At 48.7% G+C, this 22963-nt stretch overlaps 2 protein-coding genes across 2 annotated transcripts; one reads left to right on the forward strand and one right to left on the reverse strand.

Moving 5' to 3' along the window:
- Positions 1 to 25: 25 nt before the first annotated feature.
- Positions 26 to 8454, reverse strand: PRDX6 (peroxiredoxin 6). The gene is made up of 5 exons (XM_017815684.1): positions 8290 to 8454; positions 6189 to 6345; positions 1967 to 2113; positions 1263 to 1409; positions 26 to 711 (listed from the first exon to the last, which is right to left on the reverse strand). The coding sequence occupies exons 1-5, from the start codon at positions 8379 to 8381 to the stop codon at positions 580 to 582; spliced, it is 675 nt and encodes a 224-aa protein (XP_017671173.1). The 5' UTR covers positions 8382 to 8454; the 3' UTR covers positions 26 to 579.
- Positions 8455 to 8484: 30 nt separating this feature from the next.
- Positions 8485 to 22462, forward strand: TADA1 (transcriptional adaptor 1). Its single transcript, XM_017815679.1, has 8 exons — positions 8485 to 8604; positions 8902 to 8993; positions 9447 to 9512; positions 16148 to 16245; positions 18709 to 18918; positions 19907 to 20058; positions 20983 to 21145; positions 22020 to 22462. Exons 1-8 carry the CDS (start codon positions 8531 to 8533, stop codon positions 22170 to 22172), a joined length of 1008 nt encoding a protein of 335 aa, XP_017671168.1. The 5' UTR covers positions 8485 to 8530; the 3' UTR covers positions 22173 to 22462.
- Positions 22463 to 22963: the final 501 nt, after the last annotated feature.

Here is a 22963-nt window from a genome sequence, read left to right on the forward strand (position 1 = left end):
AGAGACAGACGAGGGACACTGCAGGTAGTACTGAAGGTCAGTTTATTTGCTTGATTCCCTCTTCCATAAAACCCAAAAACAATCAACTTCCAGCAAGAGATGACAAAGCAGTGAGAAGTGAGAGATTTGGCTCTGCAGCTCCTCCCTTACTCGTGGGACCAAAGGTGTTAACGTGTTAGTGACAGCTGCCTTGAAAGGCACGCAGCAGTTTGGAGGCCCCAGAGCTCCCTGTCCCAGCAGGACACCCCTCTGGGCCCTGGCTGCTGACACCACACTTCTCACCATGCCTCTGGAAAAAGCTTGGCTGGTAGCCAAACAGGAGAGACTCCACAGCACGAGCACTGGGCCCCTCACTGGTCTGCTCATCTTCCTTGTGGGGCTGATTCAAGGCAAGAAAACACCCAGAGGTTTAGTTTTGAGGGGAAGCGGGGGATGAAAGGGACGGGGAGGATTTTGTACTGTGGTGCACCATCAGTGTGATGGTACAAGAGTGCTTGATTGTGTGGTGTCAGAGGGGCAGGAGCTGGGCACGGGGAAGGCTCCAGGGGCGTGCAGCCCGGCGGGATGGACAGACAGACCTCACTCCGGTTGCGGGGTGTAACGCAGGTACTTCTTGCCTGACGGGAGGTCCTTCGTGAAGACTCCTTTGGGAAAGAGCTTCTTGGCTTCCTCATCAGGTAAGGTGGGCACGACCATGACACTGTCACCGGGCTGGGGAGCAAATGGGAACTGTGAGAGCAGCAGAGGAGCTGGCAGGCTCGGGTGCAGGTGGCACTGTCTCCCTGGGAGCACTCGGCCCCAGCACCCCAGCACGTCCCGTGCAGCTCCGCCTGGAGCTGGCAATGAGGGCTGAGTGGGAGCTACACTGGGAGACAAGAGTGATGTCCAATGGGAGAGCTGTGCCATCTGCTAGCCCTGCCAACAGGATCCCACAGCCCAGCTCTTCCCCAAAGCACTCCCATGGGAACAGGGAGTAACAAGAGGGGAGTTCGGGCATCTCTGTGATGCAGGTGGGAGCACAGCTTGCCTAAGTCTGCCCATCCATTCCTATTGCTAAGGCTGGCTCCCCCTTGGTGTTCCAAGCCCTCTGTAAAGGTGTGCTTCCCTGGGAGGTGGGCTGGTGGGTGAGCTGGCACAAACCACTGGGAGCTTAGGCTGCAAGAAATGGGAGTTTTCAGAGGCAAGGCTGCTCCCACCTGCTGCTTTCCCCACTCCATGGGTCTCCCACATTTCCTGGCTGTGAGCTTTGCTCCCCTCCTCACCTTCCAGTCCACAGGGGTAGCAACCTTCTTATAGGCCGTCAGCTGCAGGGAGTCCACCACTCTCAGGATCTCATCAAAGTTTCTCCCGGTGGTGGCTGGGTACAGGATAGAGAGTTTCAGCTTCTTATCCGGACCAAAAATGAACACCTGAGCACAGGGAGACAAAGTCAGGGGCTGGACAGATGTTTGTCCAACTGCTCTGCTGGATCTGCTCAGCCTTGCTGTCCCTTCCTTTCCTGGGAGGTGGCCTGCCTGACCACAGGTGTTGGGACAAGGGAGATGCCATGGTGGGGATCTCCTAGAGAACAAGTGATGCCCAGGGAACACAATTTTGCTCTGGGAAGTCCTGTTTCCAATGCCACCTTGTTTTGCTACCTGAAATGTTTTCTCCCCTTGACCTGTGCCCTTCTAATGCAAGCGCAGGAGGGGAGAGGGAAAGTCCAGCAGATCAAGCACTGACGAAATTTAGGTCAGGACAGGCACAACCAGGACGAGTGGGTGGCAACAGCAAGGTGGAGCTGTTGCCAGCAAACCAGCGCTGCACCTCCTCTTCCTCATCGTTCTACACCAACAGAGTCAACCCAGCTCCTGAAGACAGCCATGTCCACCCAGGTAAGCTGCCCCCATCTTCAAGCACAGCCCCACAGACACAGGGCAGGACGGCAGGCAGAGAAGGCAGAGGTGCTGCGGGGCCAGGCACTCACCACACGGGCAGTCAGGGGCATGCCGTCCTTGTCCCGCTCATCCGGGTCCAGCATGCCCAGCTGGACAGCCAGCTCCCGGTCCTTGTCAGCGATGATGGGGAAGGGCAGTTTCTCCGCGGGTTGTTCCCCGTTGTAGGCGTTGATGTCCTGCAGAGACAAAACCATCGGCGCACTCATGCTCCCAGCTGCGGGCACCAGAGAGAAACATGTTCAGCAGCTGCTCTGCAGGAGCCCGTGGTTTGACTGGCCCCAAAGTCTCAGGCTGGGACAGCACAGCCAGGGACTCGTGGCCTTCCATGGAGTTTTTCCGTTTCCAGAAACCAGGAAACAAACCAGAAACTCTCGTGTCAGGCCGGACAGTGCCTTGCTCTTAGAGGTTAGTTCTTAGGCTGTCTGTGCTCACACCCCGTTGGCTCAGCTGCCCATGGACCAGCTGCTTTTCCCAGGTTGTGGGTATGGAGCAATAGGGAAGTCCTGCCAGTGTAAGTGACTCAGGGAGATTTAACCACTTTTCCCTGAGAACAGCTGTCCCTCTTCTAACTCTCTCCCAGTACATGATCCAGCACTACTGACAGATGTGTTGGTGCCACACCTGAACTGAACTGTGCATTTAAGGAACAGTTTCTCTAGCAGCAGAGCAAACCAGCAACTCTACAGCTAACAAAGGTCAAGTGTCCAACACTTTGTAGGTCTTGTGTAAGGGACCAGCTCCATTCTTATTCCCAACTTACTTAACTAAAGGCTCTTGAAAGCAAGAGTGGATGTTTGAGCACAGGTGCTTGGACACTGCGCACTCCTTTTTGAACCACATCTGGGACAGAAGAGAAAACCATTCCCTTCAACAGCCCTGCAGGCTCTTCCATGTGACCGTGGTTTATGAGGTTACTCCCTGTGCTAGCCTAAACTTGACCTCCTTCACAGGGAAACTATTTTGAGCATCTCCAAATCGGGTCTGGACTTGGCCAAAGCATTCAAGTTATCACTGGAGTTTGCAGTAGCACCTTCACAGGTCATACTGAGCCTCAGCAGTGCTGGGAAGAGCCTGCTCGAGGCAGCACAAGCAGAGCAGCTGCCAGCACCAAAGCAAGTTTAATTCAAGGTTTCTGCCCCAGAACAGAGCAGCCTGTTCCTTCCATCCTCTTCACGCTACACGGGGACAGAACTAACTGCAACACCCACATGAGAGGCTGTGACCCTGACCTGGCTGCTCAGGATGCTGCAAGCACGTCAAGTGGTGCACACGTGGCAAGATGTTTCCTTTCCAACTTTTTGCTCATTTCCCCCCCGGGCCTTTCTGAGTCAGCACTGCACTGCAAAAAGGGGCTGTTTATCTCAGCTGGGCTGTGGTCAGGCCTGCCTTGGAAGGAAGGAAGGAAGGAATCCGTTCTGTTCTCCTGCAGACCTGCCTTGTCAGAGCAGAGCAGGAAAGGAAAGCAAGGCTGGAGAGTTCAGGTGAGGCAAAATGCTGCTGAATGCCCCACAGAGTCACAGGAGGCTGAGGATGGAGGGCAGTAAATGACATGCACCCACTCCTTCCCTCTTCAGAGCAGGGGCTGGAGGATGAAGAGAGATTCTGAGAAGTAATATCTGAATCATGTGGACTGTAACTCATTCCAAAATGCACGTAATTTCATGACCCGGGGAGCTCTACAAAACAGCCTCAGAAGCCACACCCTGTTTTGCAATGGGACACCCACAACTCGCTTCTCTATGAATTATTTTATTTTCCAGAGTCCAAGCTGAAACCAGACATCACTGGAGTGCTTTATTCACCCCTGACTCACTAAGGTAAAGGCACCAGTGGCCAAAGAGAGCACTGAAACTTCCTCTGACACGCACAGCACATGCCAGCCAGCCCTGCTTGAGAAGCTTGTGCATTCAGCCAGCCCTTAGAGAAGCAGCACACCGACTTGGGAGGTAGGAAAGTGGGATCAATCCCTGGCTGAGCTGCAGCCTTGTTCTGAGTCCTGGAGCAAGCCTCTGGGTCTTGGCCTGGGATGGCTAGAACAGCAGTGACATTTTTGGCTGGGAAAGCAGAGTTGAGCAAACTGACATGAGGATTATTGGCTACACTGGTTCCACCCTTCCAGGCCCCAACTGCCAACTGGCAGCAAAGCAAGCAGAAGTTTCTTTATTGTTTCATGTAGGATTTCAGTCACCCCTCCTGCCCACTTGCTTCCTCACAGGCTGGGCTCCAGATAAAAACAGCTTCATCCTCTCACTGCTGCTAGGAGCTTCATCCAAAGAGAAAGCATAGGTATGTAAAGGAATGTTGCACAGAGAGGTCTGCCCAAAGTTTTGCTCACTCCTAGGACTTCCAAGTTTAGATCTAGTGAAGGATATTGCAGTTTCTTGGTTTAAATCCAACATTTAATGAAGACTTAATTGTTTTTCTTAACACAGCCAGCTTCTGCCAAGGCCTGGTACCTCTGTTAAGCTCTTTTTTTCCCCCCCATGGCTGGGCAAGAGAACCTTTGGGGTGCTGTCCCTGGTCTCAGAACTGCAGCAGGCCCTAACACCTGCCTTTCTAGTTCAGCTCTTCAGTTTTCCACATTTTCTGAAGTTCTACCTGCAGGCAGGTTTGTTCCCCTCTGCACCTTTTCTCGTTCCACTGCAGTCTGTGAGATGGGTGATTTTAAACACAGGCTGGATGGAAGACTCCAGTCTGCTATGGATTTATCCTCACCAATTGGACCTTTCACTCTGGAGGACTTTCACAGATTTCTTTTTGGCAGGTGCTGAGCTGACACTTCCAAACCTCTGTCTCCAAGGCGTCTCCAAGGCTTCTCCCAGCTTGACAGAAAGCTCACCACAGCTTGGGTCACTGCCCTCTGCCTTTCTCTGTGGTTGTCCTGGAAGGTTTTCTTACTCTGCCTCTCATCAAACATTGAGAAGCTGTTCTGCAACTTCTCCTGGTTTTACCTGAGGTTGTGCTGAATAATTCCCTACCATCAGCAAAGTCAGCTTGTTGTTCATGCCTTTTCCAGATCACCTGAGTATGCTGAACCCCACAGAGCCCTGCAGGCCCTAGAGAGAGCTCAGCACTTCCCTCCCTTGACACAACTTACTGCTTCCTCCTGTCTCCCTGCAGGAAAGAGTCTGCCCTTCACAAAGCTGAATTAATTGGAAAGCTTCTTGGACTTTTTAGAAGTCAGCAATACCCTAATTCAAAGGGATTTAGCCAATCAAGAGATGAGACTCCCTTACGAAACCACAACCCAAACTTTCTATTATATTTAATGAGATGTTACTCACTAATTTGATGGCTAGTTTCAGCCAGTTTGACCAGCACAGAAATCTCATTTACTGGTATGGTATTTGTACACTGGTTTTCCCAGGCCCTTCTGAGGCTTGATGGGACACTGGTCATGAACCACTCAGGTACAAAGGTCAATTTAAGCAATAAGGAAATTAGGTAATTTGTAAAGCCAGTCAGCCATGAAAGAGTGTCTGAGTGTGGAAATTTCTCACCTTTTACACCTCTTATTGCATGCACGTCTCACCCCTAGAAAAAGTGTGAGACGATTCCCAATTTTAGGAGCTAAGAAAGTGGCAGGTAATTCACACAGGGATTTTTACACTCTGACCATATCTGTCTGAAGTACTCATTCTACAGCCTAAGCACCTCTGAGCCCTGGAGTCATTCTCCCTGGCAGCACACCATTGCTGAGGCTGTCTTTGAAGTTTTTCTTTAGTTCCTTTCAAGTTCCTTCAGCAAGCTATTCTGTTCCCATCTTTTTTTATACTCCCTCGTGATGGTTTTACATTTAACAATCTCCTACTTGTGGCTTTATGTTTAACATGTCCTGTTTGTTCTCTGTTTTATTTTCCCTCCCTAAGTACAAATCTCATCCTTTGAAGACTGTCTCTTCACTTCTGATGCCTCTTTTCCCTTCCTGTTTTATTACAGAACTTTTTGAGGGTCTGTGGATTGGCTGCCTTCCTCTCAGGTTTTGGCATCACCTCCACATGTCTTAACCCTTTGTGGCAGTAACATTGTTTTCTTCTCATATCAAAGTATCAGTGCACAGAGTGCCCTGAACTTCGGAGTGCTCCATGAAGAGGGAGAAGACCTTCCTGCTCTGACTTTTAACAGCTCCATGCTTTGGGATGTGAGGTTTGTAGCTCCAAGCCTGTGCCGTGTTCTGTGTGGGCATCTCCTCTGGCCTTTGGAGCAAGGCAGCAGTGCCAGCTCCCCCTGCACTCCCCCCCAGCCCTGTACCTTGCACCAGGAGAGGTGGTCTTGGACGCTGTCGATGGAGAGTGCGATCATCTTCACGTTGCGCTTGCTGAACTCGGCCGCCAGCTTGGCCGCCCGGCCCAGCTCTGTGGTGCAGACAGGGGTGAAGTCCCGCGGGTGGGAAAAGAGGATGCCCCATCTGGAAGGAGAGAGCAGGAGCTGGTGTTAGGGTGAGGTGTCGGTTTGGTCTGTGCCACAGACAAAGACCTGTGCAGATTGCATGGCACGGAGACCAACGCAGGAACAGCCTGTCTCTGTGGTAAGTGGAAATCCTGTCCTGGGAACTTTGCCTTCCCTATCACTAGAAGCCTTCATGAGATAAACTCTGCTCATAATGCTCTGAGAAACTCACTGCACCCTGCTCCCCCCTCTCCTCCCAGGATCCCACAGGAGATGCTGGAAAAGCGCATGTTTCTTGGTGTGGAGGTGGACACCATGCCACGTGAGGAAGTCTGGGGGAGCCATGTGTACCCTGCACTCCAGAGACCACATGTGTGAGGAGATGCAGATGCCAACCTGCCAGCCACGGGACTGCAGAGATGATCACTGGTTCACAAGGCTGGTCACTATCCTGTATACCTCATCCAGCACTGTGAGGAGATACACTCAGGTATATCATGCAATGCAAAAGAATGTGATAGGACAAAACCTTAAACCAACCACTGCTGTGAGCTGCTAAATGCACTTAATGAAAATATAAGAACGAATCAACTAACAGGGGAGGCCAGAAGTCAACATCACATTCTGGCTACTGTAACAATGATAGTGCCACCTCGCTTTTGCCCAGTGCTTGTTACAGTGGATTTTGAGTCTTTAGAGCAGGCAAATACTAGTCTTACACTTATAGTTAGGTAACTAGTAGACAGAGAAAGGCAGCAGTGCAGCCCAGCAGCACGATGGGCTGTAGCAAAAAGGCTCCCACCTGTCAGGACTTTCCAGAGGCTAATGCAAAGCCATCTCCAGCACTTCAAATTCCCTGTCAGGGACTTGTTGCACCATTTCTCAGCTCAACACTCACAGATCTCACTGCACTGTGCTTTACCTGGCCCCCAGTGTTCACTGAATACAGCCATACACCACAGCAGCTGGGAATACCCTGTCTTAGAGATTTGGGAATTGTGCTGGAAGTGTCAAGTGAGGCACCTGCAACTCTGCCAGAGCCTGGATCACCAGGAAGTTACAGGGCAGCCACCCCACCACTGGTGCCACGAGATTCCCTACACAATAAGTACACTCCTTGAATAAATAGCAGCAACCAACCAAGCAGAAGCTGTCCAAGAAAGGTTCCACGTGGGTAACCAGGCTGGAACAGCCAGTATTGGAAGCCCCGCAGCTCAGAGGGTTCCTTTTTTTCCCCATTTACCCAAGTTCACAATGCCGACAATAAGGGGACTTAAATGCTGATTCAAGCCTGCCAAGCGTTGCCGGGAGTGAGTCCCAAACATTCTGTGGCTGTGTCAAAAATGGAGCAACAGGCTTTGCGGGACACGGTGCCGGACGGCGGCACGTGGCTCTCCAGGTCGGGCTCAGGCAGGACCAGAGCCCTTTGCCGCTGCTGCACCACATACCCGGGATGTAAGTGACACCCGAGCTGATCTCTGGGATTGACCTCCACTAAGCGCTGCTCTGGCAAGCCCGGCTTTGCCTACCGCGGGCTCGCTCTGCCATTTTCAGAGCGGCTCTGCCCTCTCCTCCAGGGCTGGGCTCGCCCCGCGGCCGCGCATCCCGCAGGGGGGCACGGCGGAGACGAGGGCGATGGGCCCGGGGGCTCTGCCCCCCCCGCAGGAGCCCGTGTGCGCCTCGCCGGGACACCCGCCGGGACACCCGCCGCGTCCGGCTCCATCGGGACACCCGCCGGGACACCCACCGCGTCCCGCCCCGCCGAGCTCCCCGGGCGGGGGCTGCGGCTCCACGAGAGAAAAAAAAACCACATTTTTGGAACAAGCCCATGGAACTGTGCCGCCCCGCGCCGGGCACACGCACACACAATTCCGCACGCGGAATTCACCCATCTGGAAGGAACCCAGAACTGCGCGGAGTTCCCACCCCCCCTTCCCGCTCCCGCCGCATCCCCGGCGCTCACGAGTCTCCTAGGAAGTCGTGGAAGCGGATGCGGCCCTGCGTGGTGTCCGCCTCGAAGTTGGGCGCCTCGTCTCCCAGCAGCAGCCCCGGCATGGCTGCGGGTCCCTCCGGTGTTCCCACTCCCCTCCGCTCGCTCCCGGTGCCGCCGCCACCTCTGCGCGTGCGCGCGGCCTCCGCCCCCTCCCGCCTCCCCCGGCCCACGTGATGGGTGGGCACGTGACGGCCCCCGTGCGCCGGCGGCCATGGCGACCTACGTGAGCGAGCTGGAGGCGGCCAAGAAGAGCCTGAGCGAGGCTCTGGGCGAGAACGTGAAGCAGTGAGTGCCCCTCTGGCAGTGGGGAGGTTGTGGGGGAGCTACGGCGACGGGCCCCGCCCGGCTGGGTCGGTCCTGTGCGCTGCGCGGCCTGCCCGGCCCCTGCCGGCCGTGCGGAACCTCAGCGCTCCCGGGGCTGGGAACAGCGCTTTTCCTCCTGTGCCTGCTCTTTCCTCTGGAGGTGTTTAAGGAAGGGCGCTTGGTGCCATGCTGTGGTCGGTGTAGTGGTTGTTCGCTCGTAGGTTGGACACGGTGATCTTTTCCAGACCAGTTGATGCTGTGATTCCCTGCTCTTCCCAGGTACTGGGCCAACCTGAAGCTCTGGTTCAAGCAGAAGATCAGCAAGGAGGAGTTTGACTTGGAAGCGCGCAGGCTCCTCACCCAGGATAACGGTGAGAAGCCCCCTGGTGTTTGTTTCCCTGCCTGACCCGGGGGAGCTCCTCCCCGCGGCACGATGCTTCCCGAACAGGGAAAGTGCTGGGAGGGGAATAGGAATGCCCAGGGCTCCCATAGCAGTGGCGTTAAAAAGCTGGAGGTGCCCTTGCCTACATGAGGAAGTGCCCTGGCACTGACAGGCAATTTGGCCTTGTGTAAATATGATGAAAAGGTAAAAAAAAAAAGGTGTTCCACCAACTAAAAAGCCACCTTTATATGTCACTGTGGAGTCCCAGTGCTTTCCGTACTTTCCCTTTGGTTGGGACTGAACAGGTGGTGTGGCTGAAGTGTGGGAGGGAATCCCAGATTCATGTGGGTGAGTTTGCAGCTGGCAAGGTACTTTAGGATTGCTTTGAGGGGGTGCCTCTGGGCACTGATGTGCAGCTAATCAGCTGTCTCTCTCTACACAGTCCACTCCCACAACGATTTCCTCCTGGCTATTCTTACCCGATGCCAGATCCTGGTTTCTGCACCAGGTAAGTGTCAAAAAGCCTCATGAAACACTCAGTGTGCCCTATATGTGTTTGGTGGGATTGTACAGAGTACCCCAATTTTCTGAGCCTTAATATTCCTGGGATTTTTGCCAGACAGGCAAAAGGGTAGCAAAGTAGTGATCCAGCTGATTTCAGCAGAGGTGCTTTCATGACTAAGCTGTGTGTGCTTGGTTAGAGCTGACGCTGGATGGCCTGAGATAAACTGGTTTGATTTCTGGATTAGGTGTCTGCTGTGGACTGAAGAGGAAAGGGAGATGCAGCATTCTCTTTGATCTGCTTTGCTTACTGCTTCCTCTCTCCTCTGAACTTTGTTCTTCTCATTGCTGGGGGTATAATTTTGGAGAACTGGATATTCCTAACTGATCTTGATTCCAAGTGCTTATCTGATAGAAAAATGCTTACTGTGAGCATTGACTGAGCTATGGCCAATTAACCCAACTTTCTGCAGATAGTTAACATTTTAACTCTGTGAGCATCTAGAATAACATTTTAACTTTGTAAGAGTCTAGAATGGCTTTCCTCAAGGCTGCAAAGTATGTTTTGTTTGGTTTTGAAAAGAACTCTCAACCCAGAGATGTGATAGCAGGGCAGTTGAGCTGCAATGCAAGATATGAAACTGCTGTGTAGTAACAGAGAGAAAATTGTTACAGCTCTCATGGCCTGAGACCTTAGAGATGAGTTTTTTGAGAAGAGAGATTACCAGTTTCTGTGATACCTGTTGTAGCTAGAGGAAGGAAAAACTGAAAAAATTATGGATACCCACAGCTGGTCCTTAATTATACCATCTGTGCTAATTAAATGCTAACCTTCCCCACCTCCAAACTTGCTTTGTTTGTTCTTGATTGAACTTTGTGAACACCTTGTGAGTCCTAGACCTGTTCCCTTTGGGGATCTGCACTCATGTAAATCAGAAGGCTTATGTCTAAATCTTGCTGCTCCTTGCTTTTGTCTTAGAATGCTTGTAGCTGGATTATAAAAAGAAAGCACAAGAAGAGTGATTGGAGGAGCTGAGTTTAAATGAGGAGGGGGAGGGAGAGAGTACTTGTGTTCTCTGATGTCAGCGCTGAGCTGCTGTGAGTGTTGGGGTAGAGATCATAACCCAGAGGTCTTGTTTCTGAGTGGCAGTGCTCAAGTGAGAGCCCATTGCCATGTGACTGAGGTTGGGATTGTTTGTTCCTGTGTGCATACTCTGTGCTTAACTGTATTGAATGTCCTTTGTTTCTTTATCCGGTCAGTTAGTCATGGCAGCTCTTTTCCAGCTCTCTGGTCAGGATTTGTCAGCAAACTCTCCCAGGTGTCCCCTTTTTCAAAGCTGTTTAGGAATGTGTTAAAGGCAGGAGCCCCAGCACAAAGCAAAGTGCTACTCCACAGGTGCCTTCCATATGCTCATTATTTCCTGCCAGACCCTTTTTAATTGCAAGTCCTTGTGAGGTCTTTTCCTCTTGTCCCATTGCAGCTTTCTCTCTTCAGGAGCCCTTGAAGAACCCTCTTCATAGTGGTTCAACAGGTCAGTGCCAGCTGGCCAGGGTCCTTCCTGAGGGTGGGCTAGTCACCTGCAGGGCTTCCAGGCAGGCCTTGGTTGGCTCTGTGTCCACAGGTTGCACAAGGCAGCTTGAAATAAGTCAGTTTAATAGTTTGTGAGTGTTCTTAAAGACATGGTTTAGTGCTCTGGAGCTAACAATCCCTTCTAGAACCTCCGTTTTGCTCTCCTCAGATCATTGCAGAGTTTGCCGGCTATTTGGGACCTAATCTGTACCGAGACACCTCTCTTTGGGCTGCTGACTGGTAGATCTGTTACAGGCAAACTTTTCTTGCCTGTCAGCTGTGTGTAGTGTAGTGGATTTTATATGCAAGCCCAGGAAAGTGCAGTACAAGTAGTGTTAATGTCTAGATTTCTTCTTCCCCTAGATGTCAGTCTGACACCTGCTATTTTTGTGTTATAGTTTGTTTGGTTTTTCTTCTCTTTTTTTTTTTTTTGGTCCACATGAGAATGGAAAGCTAACAAGCTTTTGTCTCCACTGCTGTCTTTTGGGTAGAAGGTGTTTATTCATGATTCATGGAAACAATTAGCTTTAAAGAAGTGTGTTTGCACTTGGCATGCTGTCACAAGGGCTGCTGATGCATGTACTTTCCACCTTCGTGTGACAGAGACAAAGGGAAAGAACCATCCTTGAGATGTTGTTTTGTATTAAAAAACTAATTATGTGGTCAGTGTCAAAAGTATACTTGATATTGTGGCATTTGGAATAGGAAACCTTGGGGAAGATATTTTTAAGGAGTGATTATAGTGTATGTTGAACCATGCTAACAAACCCACCTGATGACAGTTTTGCTGCCTCTGGTAGTAGTGGCTCCACCTGAGATTTAGGGGAGCACTTGGTGAATGTGACCCTTTCTGAGAACACTTCGCATTTTCCCCTCTCATCTGCTTTGGCTGGTGGTCACGCAAACTTCAAATCCCAGTTCCACAGCTTGTATGGCATGGGATGTTTAGGACTTGGTGGTGGAGAGGAAGTGCATTATCTATTCTGATGTGAAGGATGACCAGTTGCTTAAATTCCTGCTGGGCTCCCAGTGAGGACACAGCAGGATCCTAAGCTATCCTAAATCTGACTCCTCTGCCCTTTTGAAAAATGGGTGGTGTTGTTCCCTCTGACAACCATGTTTATGAAGACACCCGTAAATACTGGAGTGGCACCAAGCTGTAGCATAGGTGGGAAGCTGTGAAAGTGCCTGAAGGGAGGAATTTCCCAGAAACATGCTATCCAAAATACTAGAGTGCCTTAATGATGATGTTAGTTGGCTATACCAGCCTGAGTGGGGTGGCACACTCCCCAGTATAAGAAAATTGTTTTCTTTGGTATTCTTCCCTTACCAGTATTTTCAGAAGTGCTTTTCTGACCTTTTACATCTGGGTGTCATGGTGTAACCCCAGCAACTCAGCCCCGCAGAGCCTCTTGCTCCAACCAATGGGAGGGGGAGAAAATCAGGAGGGTGAAAGTGAGAAAACTCGTGGGTTGAGGTAAAGGGAATTTAGTAGGTAAAGCAAAAGCCATGCATGCCAGCAAAGCAAACCATGGAATTCATTCACCCCTGCCTGTGGGCAGGCAGATGTTCAGCCATCTCCAGTACAGCTGGGCTCCATCACACGTAACAGTGACTTGGGAACACAAATGCCATCACTCTGAATGTCCCCCCGCTTCCTTCCACTTCCCCCAGCTTTGTATGTTGAGCATGATGCCACATGGAGTGGAATATCCCTTGGATCAGTTGGGGTCAGCTCTCCTGGCTGTGTCCCCTCCCAGATTTTTGTGCACCCCCAGCCCCCTCACTGGTGGGGTGGTGTGAGAGGCACAACAGACTTTGGCTCTGTGCAAGTCCTGCACAGCAGTAACAAAACACCCCTGTGTTATCAACACTGTTCTCAGCACAAATCCAAAACACAGCCCCATACAAGCTGCTATGGAAAAAAATAACTTTATTCCAGCCTGAATCTTCATACCGGGACTTTTCTTCCCCCAAAAATTCCATCAAGAGGAATTCCAGTTTAAATCTTTTCTTGACTTTGCATGGACTTGCTCACTAAGCTTATCTTGTTTGTTGGACAGTTGCAAGCACTCAGGTTAACAAGATTCCTTGAGTTAATATGTATCTTGCTTTGAACTGTTACTTCTTTTCTTAGCTAAATGTTAATAAAATTGAGACAATTGCAAGCACTTGAGTTAATGATGTAAGGGTTTAATTTATTTAGTGTGAGTTGTTGGCAGAGGAGTGTCAGCAGAATATCTGACCAAATATCAGCGGAATATCTAACCAAACCCTTGTCCCTGCAAGATTAAAACAAACAAACAACCCCCTCCCCCAGCTGAAGATCAAATGAACAAGGGTGGGAAATGGAGTTTCCTGGGCCTGGCTGCTTTTCTTTGTAGTGACTTTCTCAGTGTCTTTGTCCTTTTCTCGTGCTGGTGCAGCACATTGGGAAAATCTGACACGCTCTGGACTGGCTGTTGCCATCGTGATGGTGCTGTGCAGACGAGGCAGCTCTTAGAAACACACTCTTATCTGTGGCTGATCTTTGAAGGCAGAGCAGCAGCCATTGCTGTGGCTTGTTAAGGTCTGATTCCTTTGCTAGCAAGGTTAAATAAAAGAGGCTGATACCTCTGAAGTTTCATGCCTGAGCTGGCCCAGCCTGTCATTTGTGGCCAGGAAGGCAAGTACTGGTTTTCTTAGAATGCTACAGGGAAATTTTGCTTTCTTCATCTAGTGCAAGTCAGGCTTGGTAATATGAAAACCTGGAAAAGGAGCTGAAAAAATTCCGCTCTGGGCTCATTATAGTGGGAAATAGGAGATCGTATCTCACCTTCTCATTGCTCTAAACTTAGCCTGGCTAAGTTCTTGTTAATTGTGCAGGTTGAGTATCAATTAATTGCATCTTTCAGATCTACTGTGAAAGCCTAACATTTAGTTGCCATTTAGTATAAAAGCTATTGTATTATTTTTTTAAAGAAGTAATTTAAAAGTTTGGACATGGATGAAGACTATTAATCTGTAATACACTGCTAGATAAAATGGTGTTTGCTATTTCCATCTGCGTCTGTTGCACCTTCTCTGGTCACACAGCAGAGGATACTGTCACAAGTGGTGCTGTGAAGGAGCTGTGTGAGACTTCTGACAAGGAGGAAGGGTCTGGGGTGGAGTGACATTGTGAGCTAGAGGTGTGCTTTTATTGAAAGCTCTGGAATGGGACAGGTAATTTCAGTGTCTGTCCTTAACACATCTAATCCACCCTGGCTAGAAGAGGTCTGAGCTGCTATGGAGGAGAAGAGGAGAAAGAAAGGACTCACCTGTAAGGAACAAAACATCTTCTGAGAGAAATAGCATTATTATGTTAAATCATAAAATTTAAGCCCCGAGATCTTGATGACAGAGAAGTGTGGTCCTTGAGATGATTGTCTATGGTGCTTTCACTTGTCCCCTCATTAGGGCCTCACCTGTGATGCCGTGATGAGTAGTGACACCAGCTTTATGATTTTTGGAGAGTTTTTATTTATTATCTTTTAATTTCTTATGATAGACCAGTGGATTTTGAGAACAGTGTTTGTAGGCTAGTAATTTTCACCCATCTAATAGGATGTAGCTGAACTTGGTGAACTTTTTATATAGGGAGAATGTGCCATCTCTGTAGGTTGTTTCTAATTCCTTCTTAGCAGCTGACCATTCAAAAACTTCACCTGGATCCTCTAGTTTAGTCAGACCCTTAAAGTCATGTGTTAAATTTTTTTTTTCATGGTGGAGAACACTGTGCTTGTTCTCCAGCTGTGAGTGTGGGAAGTTCCCCATAGCCAAGGATTTCTAGCCAGCCTCGTTCCCTGTAAACACGACCGTAGTATAACTGTATTTATGAATTCCTGATTACAGCAAAATAAACAGTTAGTTCCTGGTTACAGCAAGTTAAACGTGGTTGGAAGAGCTGAGGGTAATCACACAGACTGGTGTGAAGCTGGTGTGAGCCATGGTAGTGGCAGAGAACCAGAACTGTCAGCTCAGCCTGGCAGCAGAGCTCTGGCCTCCCCTTCGGAGGTGACTGAAGCACTGAAGAGCAGAGTTGTCCAAGCCACCTGGAGGTAAACAGGGACTCGGCACAGGGCATACTCTGCTCCGGAGGAAAAGGGTGCTCCCTCGTGGTGCAAAACCAAGGGAGGAGGATACTGGAGAGACAAAGCAGACGCTTCCTCTGTAGCCAGGAGAGGGCTCTCCAGTCTCTGAGTTGCACTTGTTCAGTGTCAGCAAGTGCACGCACATCCAGTGCAACGCTCTCTTTGAACACCGGTGTTCCTGAAGGAACTAATTGTTCACAGATGCTGTCAGCAGGAAGTTTGCTTGGCTGTCCTTGCTGAGAGCTGTGTGATTGTCAGGATGTGGTTTGGCCTGCTGTAGGTGTAGCTGTCAGACAGCATACGGTATGGGCTTTTGAGCAATCCCTTCAACGTGATGTGACCAAATGTATTTATTTATTGGTACTAAACAGTAATCTCTTTTTCAGCTCTTTGCCAGTTTTGTTCAGTCACAAGCTCCTGGGCACACTGGCCTGTGCAGTTCTTCCCCTTGGTGTAACAGAACAAGCAGCTGTGATGTTTAATAAGGGTTGATGACAAAGCTTGCTGAAGCAGATGGAGAACTGGGGAGCTGGACAGCTCAATCCAGATGGTTAACATCTGACATGATCCAGGAGCTGGTGGGAAGAGAATCCTCCTCCCGGCAAGCTCTTAATTACCTTCCTGATTGAACAAATGGCTTATCCCTTCCTTTTGGCTTTCTTTGGAGGCTGTGCTTATCTCTCTCCTTCCAACATGGGTTTTATGTGGTGTGTGGACAGAAATTTCTACTTAAGTGGTGGGTCATGAGTGGGTAAAAGCTAGCAGAGGGCTGACAACAGCAGGGAAGGGCTGCCAAAAGTGTTCTCCCCCCAGAAGACCTTCCTCTGAGCTATGGCTGTTGATTTTGATTTGAGGCTTAGCTAGGGGCCAAATGTTAAGGTTTTTCCTGTGTGGACAGTTTTGTCCTGGTCCTAAATCAGCAACATCAATAGAGTGGTTCTTTTTCTTTTCAATTTTTAGAAGGTGCCGGATCCCTGCCATGGCCAGGTGGCTCCGCAACTAAACCTGGAAAACCAAAGGGAAAGAAAAAGATTTCTTCGGTTCGCCAGAAGTTTGATGTAAGTGCCTGTGGTTCTCTTTACACATCTGCTGAATTCTTAAAACAAGTGATTTCCTATTTATTCAGGCAGTCAGGCAGAGTTCTGTGATTAGCTCTGCTGTCCGAAATGTTAGAAGTAGGATAGTTGTTGGGTGGAATGTTTGTAGAAGGTCGGGTTGTTTCAGGGTGGAAAATGCCTTGCAAAGATGCTGTCCTGTGGTGGGTGGCACCGAAATGCTCAAGATGCAGTTGACTTTGCAGCGAAGGCTCTGTATGTCCATCCAGTACTGACACATGCCTGTTCTGCAGTTTCTGTGCTGCCAGACCAGAGTAGAGGGCGCCTGGTGTGACAGATTTGGGATGGGGCACTGTCTTCAACAGTCAGGGTTTGATAAGGTGGTTCAAACTGAATGAAAAGTGTGTTGAAAGGAAGAGTGTCTGTCTCTTATTGAGCCAGATTTATTGGGTAACTGAGCACATCTGATCTGGTTCAGTTCTCTGGCAAGCAGAAAACTTAACAAAGCAGAAAAGACCCCAACCCCCAAGTTTTTTTTTGAGGGTTTATTCAGCTGGATTATGATTGGATGTATGCCAATGCTATTGCAAAGAAAGAAGGGGCTGGGAATAGGGGAGAAAAGTGAGCATATGAAACCTCCTGTTCCTATGCTGAGAGAGGTGAGCTTGGCTCAGCCAAGTGGATACTGCCCTTCTAGGGACTATAATTAGGCACTGTGTATGTGTGCTTCAGAGACTAGTGTTCCAGAGGGATGTGAGTCCAGCTGAAGGCTCATTGTATTTAGAAACTGTGGAAATACTTTGCAGTGCTCACAGCTGTGACCTGAATTCTGATGGCAGGCTGTTACCTTTCTGTCTTAAAATTTCACTGTAACTTTTCAGTAGCAAGTAAATGAGAGTTTGAGAAGCAAGTTGTGATGTAGTGGAATGTATTTACTCAATACCCCTATGATACAGCAGATTTTTAGTGTGTGTTTATACACGTGTTCAGGAATGCTTGGCACTAAGTACTGTGTTTAGTGTATGTTGTGATGAACAGGCTTGTGTGTTACTAGTGGAATTCCTAAGCAGTGTGAACTTGGAAGGGCCTTGATATTTTCTAATGTTTCTCTTACTGGTCAGAATAACAGCTGTGAACGACCACAGGTTCATTCCAGTAGCCTTCTGCTCTCCCAGATCACATTTCTTTTGAGAGTGGCTTACATTTTGAAGGTCCTTTTGGGCATGTGGCTTTCCTGTAATGAAACCATAAGTCTTCAGAATCATGGGGAGGGAAATCTGCTTTCACATCAGTAGTGGGTGGATTGGTTTTTCACTCTGAGTTAAATGCCGCACTGTCCTTTGACTAAAGCAGCCCATCTTTCTCCCCTGAAACTAAGATGTGAGAGATCCATTTTGCTGTATATTCATTGTTCATATTTACAGTATGTGTTTGTCCTGGTGCCCCATAAGAGCCTTGAAGCAATCTTCATTCCAGAGCCACTGGATCTGTGACTTGGAGAGTAGAGGGACAGGAGTTGTGGGGAGTACATGATAAGCCTTGTTCCCTTGTGGGTTAAGGCCAAGCACATATCTGGGCTCAAGGATCAATTATTCCCATCTGCTAAGGAGCCACCACAGGCACTCAGAGCTTGAGACACAATGCAGCAGGGGATTTGTTCTGGAATACATGTGGCCTGGGAAATGGGGGTTGCCACCTTGTGGTGTGAATTCCTGTTCTGTGGTGTTTTTTTTCCCTAAATAACAGAGTCAGTTCTGAAAAATAGTCATAATCCATCTCAGAATCAGTGGCTGCTTAGTAACACAGCTCTACTTAGAGTAGTGAAAGTGCACAGGAAAACTAGATTATGAATTTCAGAACTGGAATTGGGCTAAGTTTAAAACTTTAGAGGATGTAAGAATCAATCACAAATCTGGGATCATGGTTTTTAATCTTGATGTAAACTGTATAAAAATATACCCTTTTGTACAAGGAATTACTAAATAGATGAAAACACTTCAGCCTAGAAGGAGGTGTCTGAGAGATGTGAAAGTCCACTCACTGGGCTGGATAGCATGAAAGGAGGTAAGGACAGTGACTGACTACATTTTTGGGACTTTCAGGAGAGTAAAATGAATCTAGCAGGTGGAAGGTGCAGAGCAGACCGGGGCAAGTGACTGTTCATGTGTTGTGTTTTTACACTGTAGAATTTCTTGCTGCAGTATGTTGTGGATACCCAAAGTTTAGGTGGTTTGGGGTGCTGCTGGACAAGTTCATGGTCTGTTTAATTAAAGGACACTAACACTGACTTAGAAACTTCTTTAGTCACAAATCAGTGAGGGTTGGGAGAGTGTTCTGGGAAGTAGTATTGCTCTGCAGTACATTTTTATAGGTATATGCTTTCTGACTGGAGAAGGGATGTCCCCTTGATGAACCAAAGGGTCTGAATGAATATTATCTCACGCTTTAACGTTGTGTCCATGACAGCACCGGTTCCAGCCTCAGAATCCGCTGTCGGGAGCCCAGCAGTTTGTGGCGAAGGATCCTCAGGAGGATGACGATTTGAAGCTGTGTTCTCACACCATGATGCTTCCCACACGTGGGCAGTTAGAAGGAAGGATGATTGTAACTGCATATGAGCATGGGCTGGACAATGTCACGGAGGAGGCGGTGACCGCGGTTGTTTATGCTGTGGAGGTGAGGCTGGGCTGGGCAGGGCAGCAGCGGTGGTCTCCTGACACCTGCAGCACAAGGCTCTGTTTGCAGTTTGGGGTGGGGGGTGCCTCAATGTGAGGAGAAAACCTGCTTCTCCGATTGTTCTTTAATTGCCTGTTTGCCTCAGAGTTAGATGAGGATTAAAAGTCTTCCAGATTTGTGGTGTCCTAGAAGTCTTGGACTTCTGCCTGCAAGTGTTAATTTTGGAGTACTTGTACGTGAAGAACTCCAGGCGTGCTTAAGTAGCTGTTTTGGAAAATGCTGTTCCTGTCACTTAAAAGAAGGGACAGAATGGGAGTGCCAGTTGGAACAAGTCTATAAAAAGTAATCCGTTGCAGGCACGAGTGTCTGGCCTGGACGTGAAGTGACAGGATCGGGTGATACCTGCAGGTGAAGCACCTGCTGGTCTTGGCCATCAGTGGTGCATCACTTGGCCTATCCCAGGAATGACACAGCCACTGCTTGGAGCGTTGGTGTGTGAATGGTTTTCTACACATGGGATGTGGAGGCCAACCCAAATTCCTCCTCTGGCAGTGAGGCCAAATTAAGAAGTTGTCTGCTTGTTTCTTCAGACCGTTGCTTCTCCAGCACTTCTCAGGCAAGTGAAAAAGCCTGAGTGTGGTGGCTTTTCACTGTTGTTTCAGGGCCTGTATTTCAGTTCAAGTGTAACATCTAGTGTCAATTATGAAGTCTTAACCTTTTATCAGAGGGATCAGAGGTTGGGAATTTCCTAGCATTTAAGAAACCCCTTTGACATTTGAAGCAGCACATCATGTATTAAAGTACAGTTCACAGGCTGATGCTTACAATACTCCCACAAACATACTGTAACCTGTCCACATACTGGTTCCCTTCCATCTTTAGGTCCCTGTGGTCATAGCAGCACTAGTTCTGTCTTGCCAGTTGGTGAGGCACTTCTAGCCATGAGTGAATCAATCAGCACATGTAATAAGATTGTCTTCTGTTGCAGAACCATCTTAAGGACATTCTGACATCCGTGATATCCAGGCGGAAAGCCTATCGTCTGAGGGATGGCCATTTCAAGTACGCCTTTGGAAGCAATGTCAACCCTCAACCATATCTGAAGAACAGTGTTGTTGCTTATAACAATTTAATTGAGTGGTAAGGAGCTAATTTAAATGGATTTTGCTAGTCCTGAAGTCACTTCATGGTTCAGTTTCTCCTTTTACTTAGTAGGATGTGTTAATGGTGTTTAACTTTCACACACTAGGAAGGTATTGGCATGGAGGACTGTACAGCTAAACAGGGAGGGAGAATATGGGGATTTCTCAGCAGTGGACTTTAGGATGGTGTTAAGTCTCTCTTCCTTACCTGCACTTGTCCATCAGTTTATTTATTATTGCTTTTTGGAAACTTTAATAACAGAGGAATTCTGTTGCTCTTAGGGAAACTGCCCCTGGGCAGAAGAGCTCTGCTTTTTTGGGGGGCACAGCTGTTGTGCCATAGGATTGAAATGTCAGTGAGAACCTGCAGCACACTGCCATCCTGTCACTCCTGCATCCAAATGTATTTATGGTTCCTTGGCATGACTGTCCAGTTAGCAGAGCTTCAGGGTCATTGTGTTTGGAGTCTCAATGTCAAACAGCTCGTGCTGTGCATCTGACAGCATGTGTGTGTATGAGAAGGCAGTTGTGTTTGTCTGTGGCCACTTCCAGCAGTCGACAGGAGGTTGTGAGTGCTTTCAAGTTTGATTATAACACTGCAAACAACTCTGCCTAATGGTCAATGTTTCAATTTAATGTTTTGTGTGCCTTAATTTTTATGCTGGGTAAAAACTGTTGGCTGTAAATAACAAAAGTTGCACAGTTAAGCAAGGTTGAGGCATGTTGAGGATCAGTCTGCGATGTTTCTATTAAACTGGAATTTCAAAGAAATTTTTATTAGAGCTGAAAGAACTTTATGTACACATGGTTTAAGTCAACTGATACAGAAAAACAAGCCCTGGGGCCAGGCCCTTGCTGCGTGACTCCCAAAACTGGTGGTGTTTTGGTGACTGGAGTGTTTTCCTGCCTGCTCTGCCCCCAGCCCTCCGAGCAGCGCGACACCCTCAGCTGGTCAGAGCCTGACCCCGCAGCCCCCTCCTGACGATGCTGAGCAGCAGGCAGCCCTGCTCCTGGCCTGCTCTGGGGACACCCTGCCAGCCTCCCTCCCACCAGTCAACATGTACGACCTTTTCGAGGCCTTACAGGTGAGCTGATTTCTCCTCCTGTGTAATCTCTTTCCCTCTGAGATTTACAATTCCTTGCCTTTGATTTGTTCCCACTGTTAGGTGTTGGGTAACATAGTCAGCTCATGGTTTAATGCCTCTTCTGCTCCCCTTGGTCAGAGGGCTGATGAGGAGATCCTTGTCTCACACCTCTGCAGCAAGACTGCAGTGATTATATCAGAACTGATCTGGACAGATTTTGACAGTGCTGCAGCAAAATAACTTGCCTGGCATTTCCCTTCTTAGTCCTCATGTTCTACCTGGGCACTTAGAGGAATATTTGCTCCTGGCATGCAGGCTCCTGCAGTGGGTTAGCTATGATCACTCTAACCATATCTGAGGTAGGCTGGGTGGATCTTCAGTGGAGATTTATTCCTGTGGTTCCCTCCTGCTCTGGCAGCTCTGGGGACATCGTGACTGCTTTGGATATCTAAAATTCACTGTGAGAAATTCCACCTTGATGATCTCTGCTGTTGTGAACAGGCCTTGGCATTTTGTCTCACAGCTGTGAAGACAGATCACAGAACTGTAATCAAGCATTCATCTCATGTTTAGTCAGGTAGAATTGTTGTTTCTAAGGGTTTGATGACAAATTACTGATTGTCATCCCAAGAGCCAAACGATGATTTCCTTACCATGCTACTCCCTTCCAAAGTGGTGTGACAGGTGGTTGTGCTGTGGTGGCTGGTGTGGCAGTGCTGGCAGGAAGCAGCTCTCTGTGTGAGACAGCCTGCATTCCCACTCTGCAGGGCTGGCACTCGGAGCATCCTGTGGTAGAGGGAGGTTATTCCCTGGGCAACATAAGGAAATGTGTATGAAAGCGTGAAACATGTTGTCTTCTAACATGTGTTTCCAGGTGCACAAAGAAGTTATTCCTGCACACACTGTCTATGCTCTAAACATCGAGAGAATCGTCATGAAACTCTGGCATCCAAACCATGAGGAGCTACAGCAGGATAAGATCCATCGGCAGCGCCTGGCAGCAAAGGAGGGCCTTCTCCTCTGCTAGAGCTGGGCAGCTGTGTCAGCCCTCAAGTGGCTGCAGCCCTGTTCCTGGGACTTGTCATTCGGATGCTTCTTAAAAACCCATGTCAGCATTTCAAGGATGACATAAGTTATGAGTCAGCTTTTCCTATGGAAATATGACTGAGTTGTGGGACACTTTCTCTGCTTCCTCAGAGTCATGTGCCATGGAGTAATTGCAGCAATCCCACTGAATTGCAAAGAAGCAGCAAGATATTTGTTTGCAAAGACTGTTTTTAGTCAAAATAAATGTGAGTGGAAAAAGTTGGTTTTAAATTAAGTGTGCTTTTGTTTTCTTTTGTGAATGTGAGGAATCTGTCTCCTTGCCCTCCCCTCTCAGGTAGTTTCTCTCCTGAGCTTGCACTCCAGGGGCCTTGTCCAGCTTCTGTTGCACCTGGTGGGTTCCTTTTCATTTAACTGGTAACAGGGTGGGCTCTTGTGAAGATGAACAACTCTGTAAGCTGACATTGCTTCTTTTCTACCAGGGGAACTTCTGGTTAGAAACTGAGAAAACAAGGCAAAATAGGAAAGGTCCTTTCTAGCCTTTCAGTCTTTTGGACTGTCATAGGAGTCTCTCACCAGTTAGAAAAACACACAATAAAATCAGACTTGTGAGTAATGTTTTCCTACCAGCCTAGTCCTTGACTCACCCCTGCTTTGTAGTACTGATCAGATGTTCAGGGGTTGTTGGACCTGCGATGAGAGGCACCTTCTGTGCTGTCAGTACAGGTAATGATGGAGCCATCCCAGCAGGCAGCTTGACTGTCCCTGAGGTGG

This window comes from Lepidothrix coronata, unplaced genomic scaffold (genome assembly GCF_001604755.1).
Source record: "Lepidothrix coronata isolate B3197 unplaced genomic scaffold, Lepidothrix_coronata-1.0 Scaffold52, whole genome shotgun sequence".
Classification (NCBI taxonomy): Eukaryota; Metazoa; Chordata; class Aves; order Passeriformes; family Pipridae; genus Lepidothrix; species Lepidothrix coronata.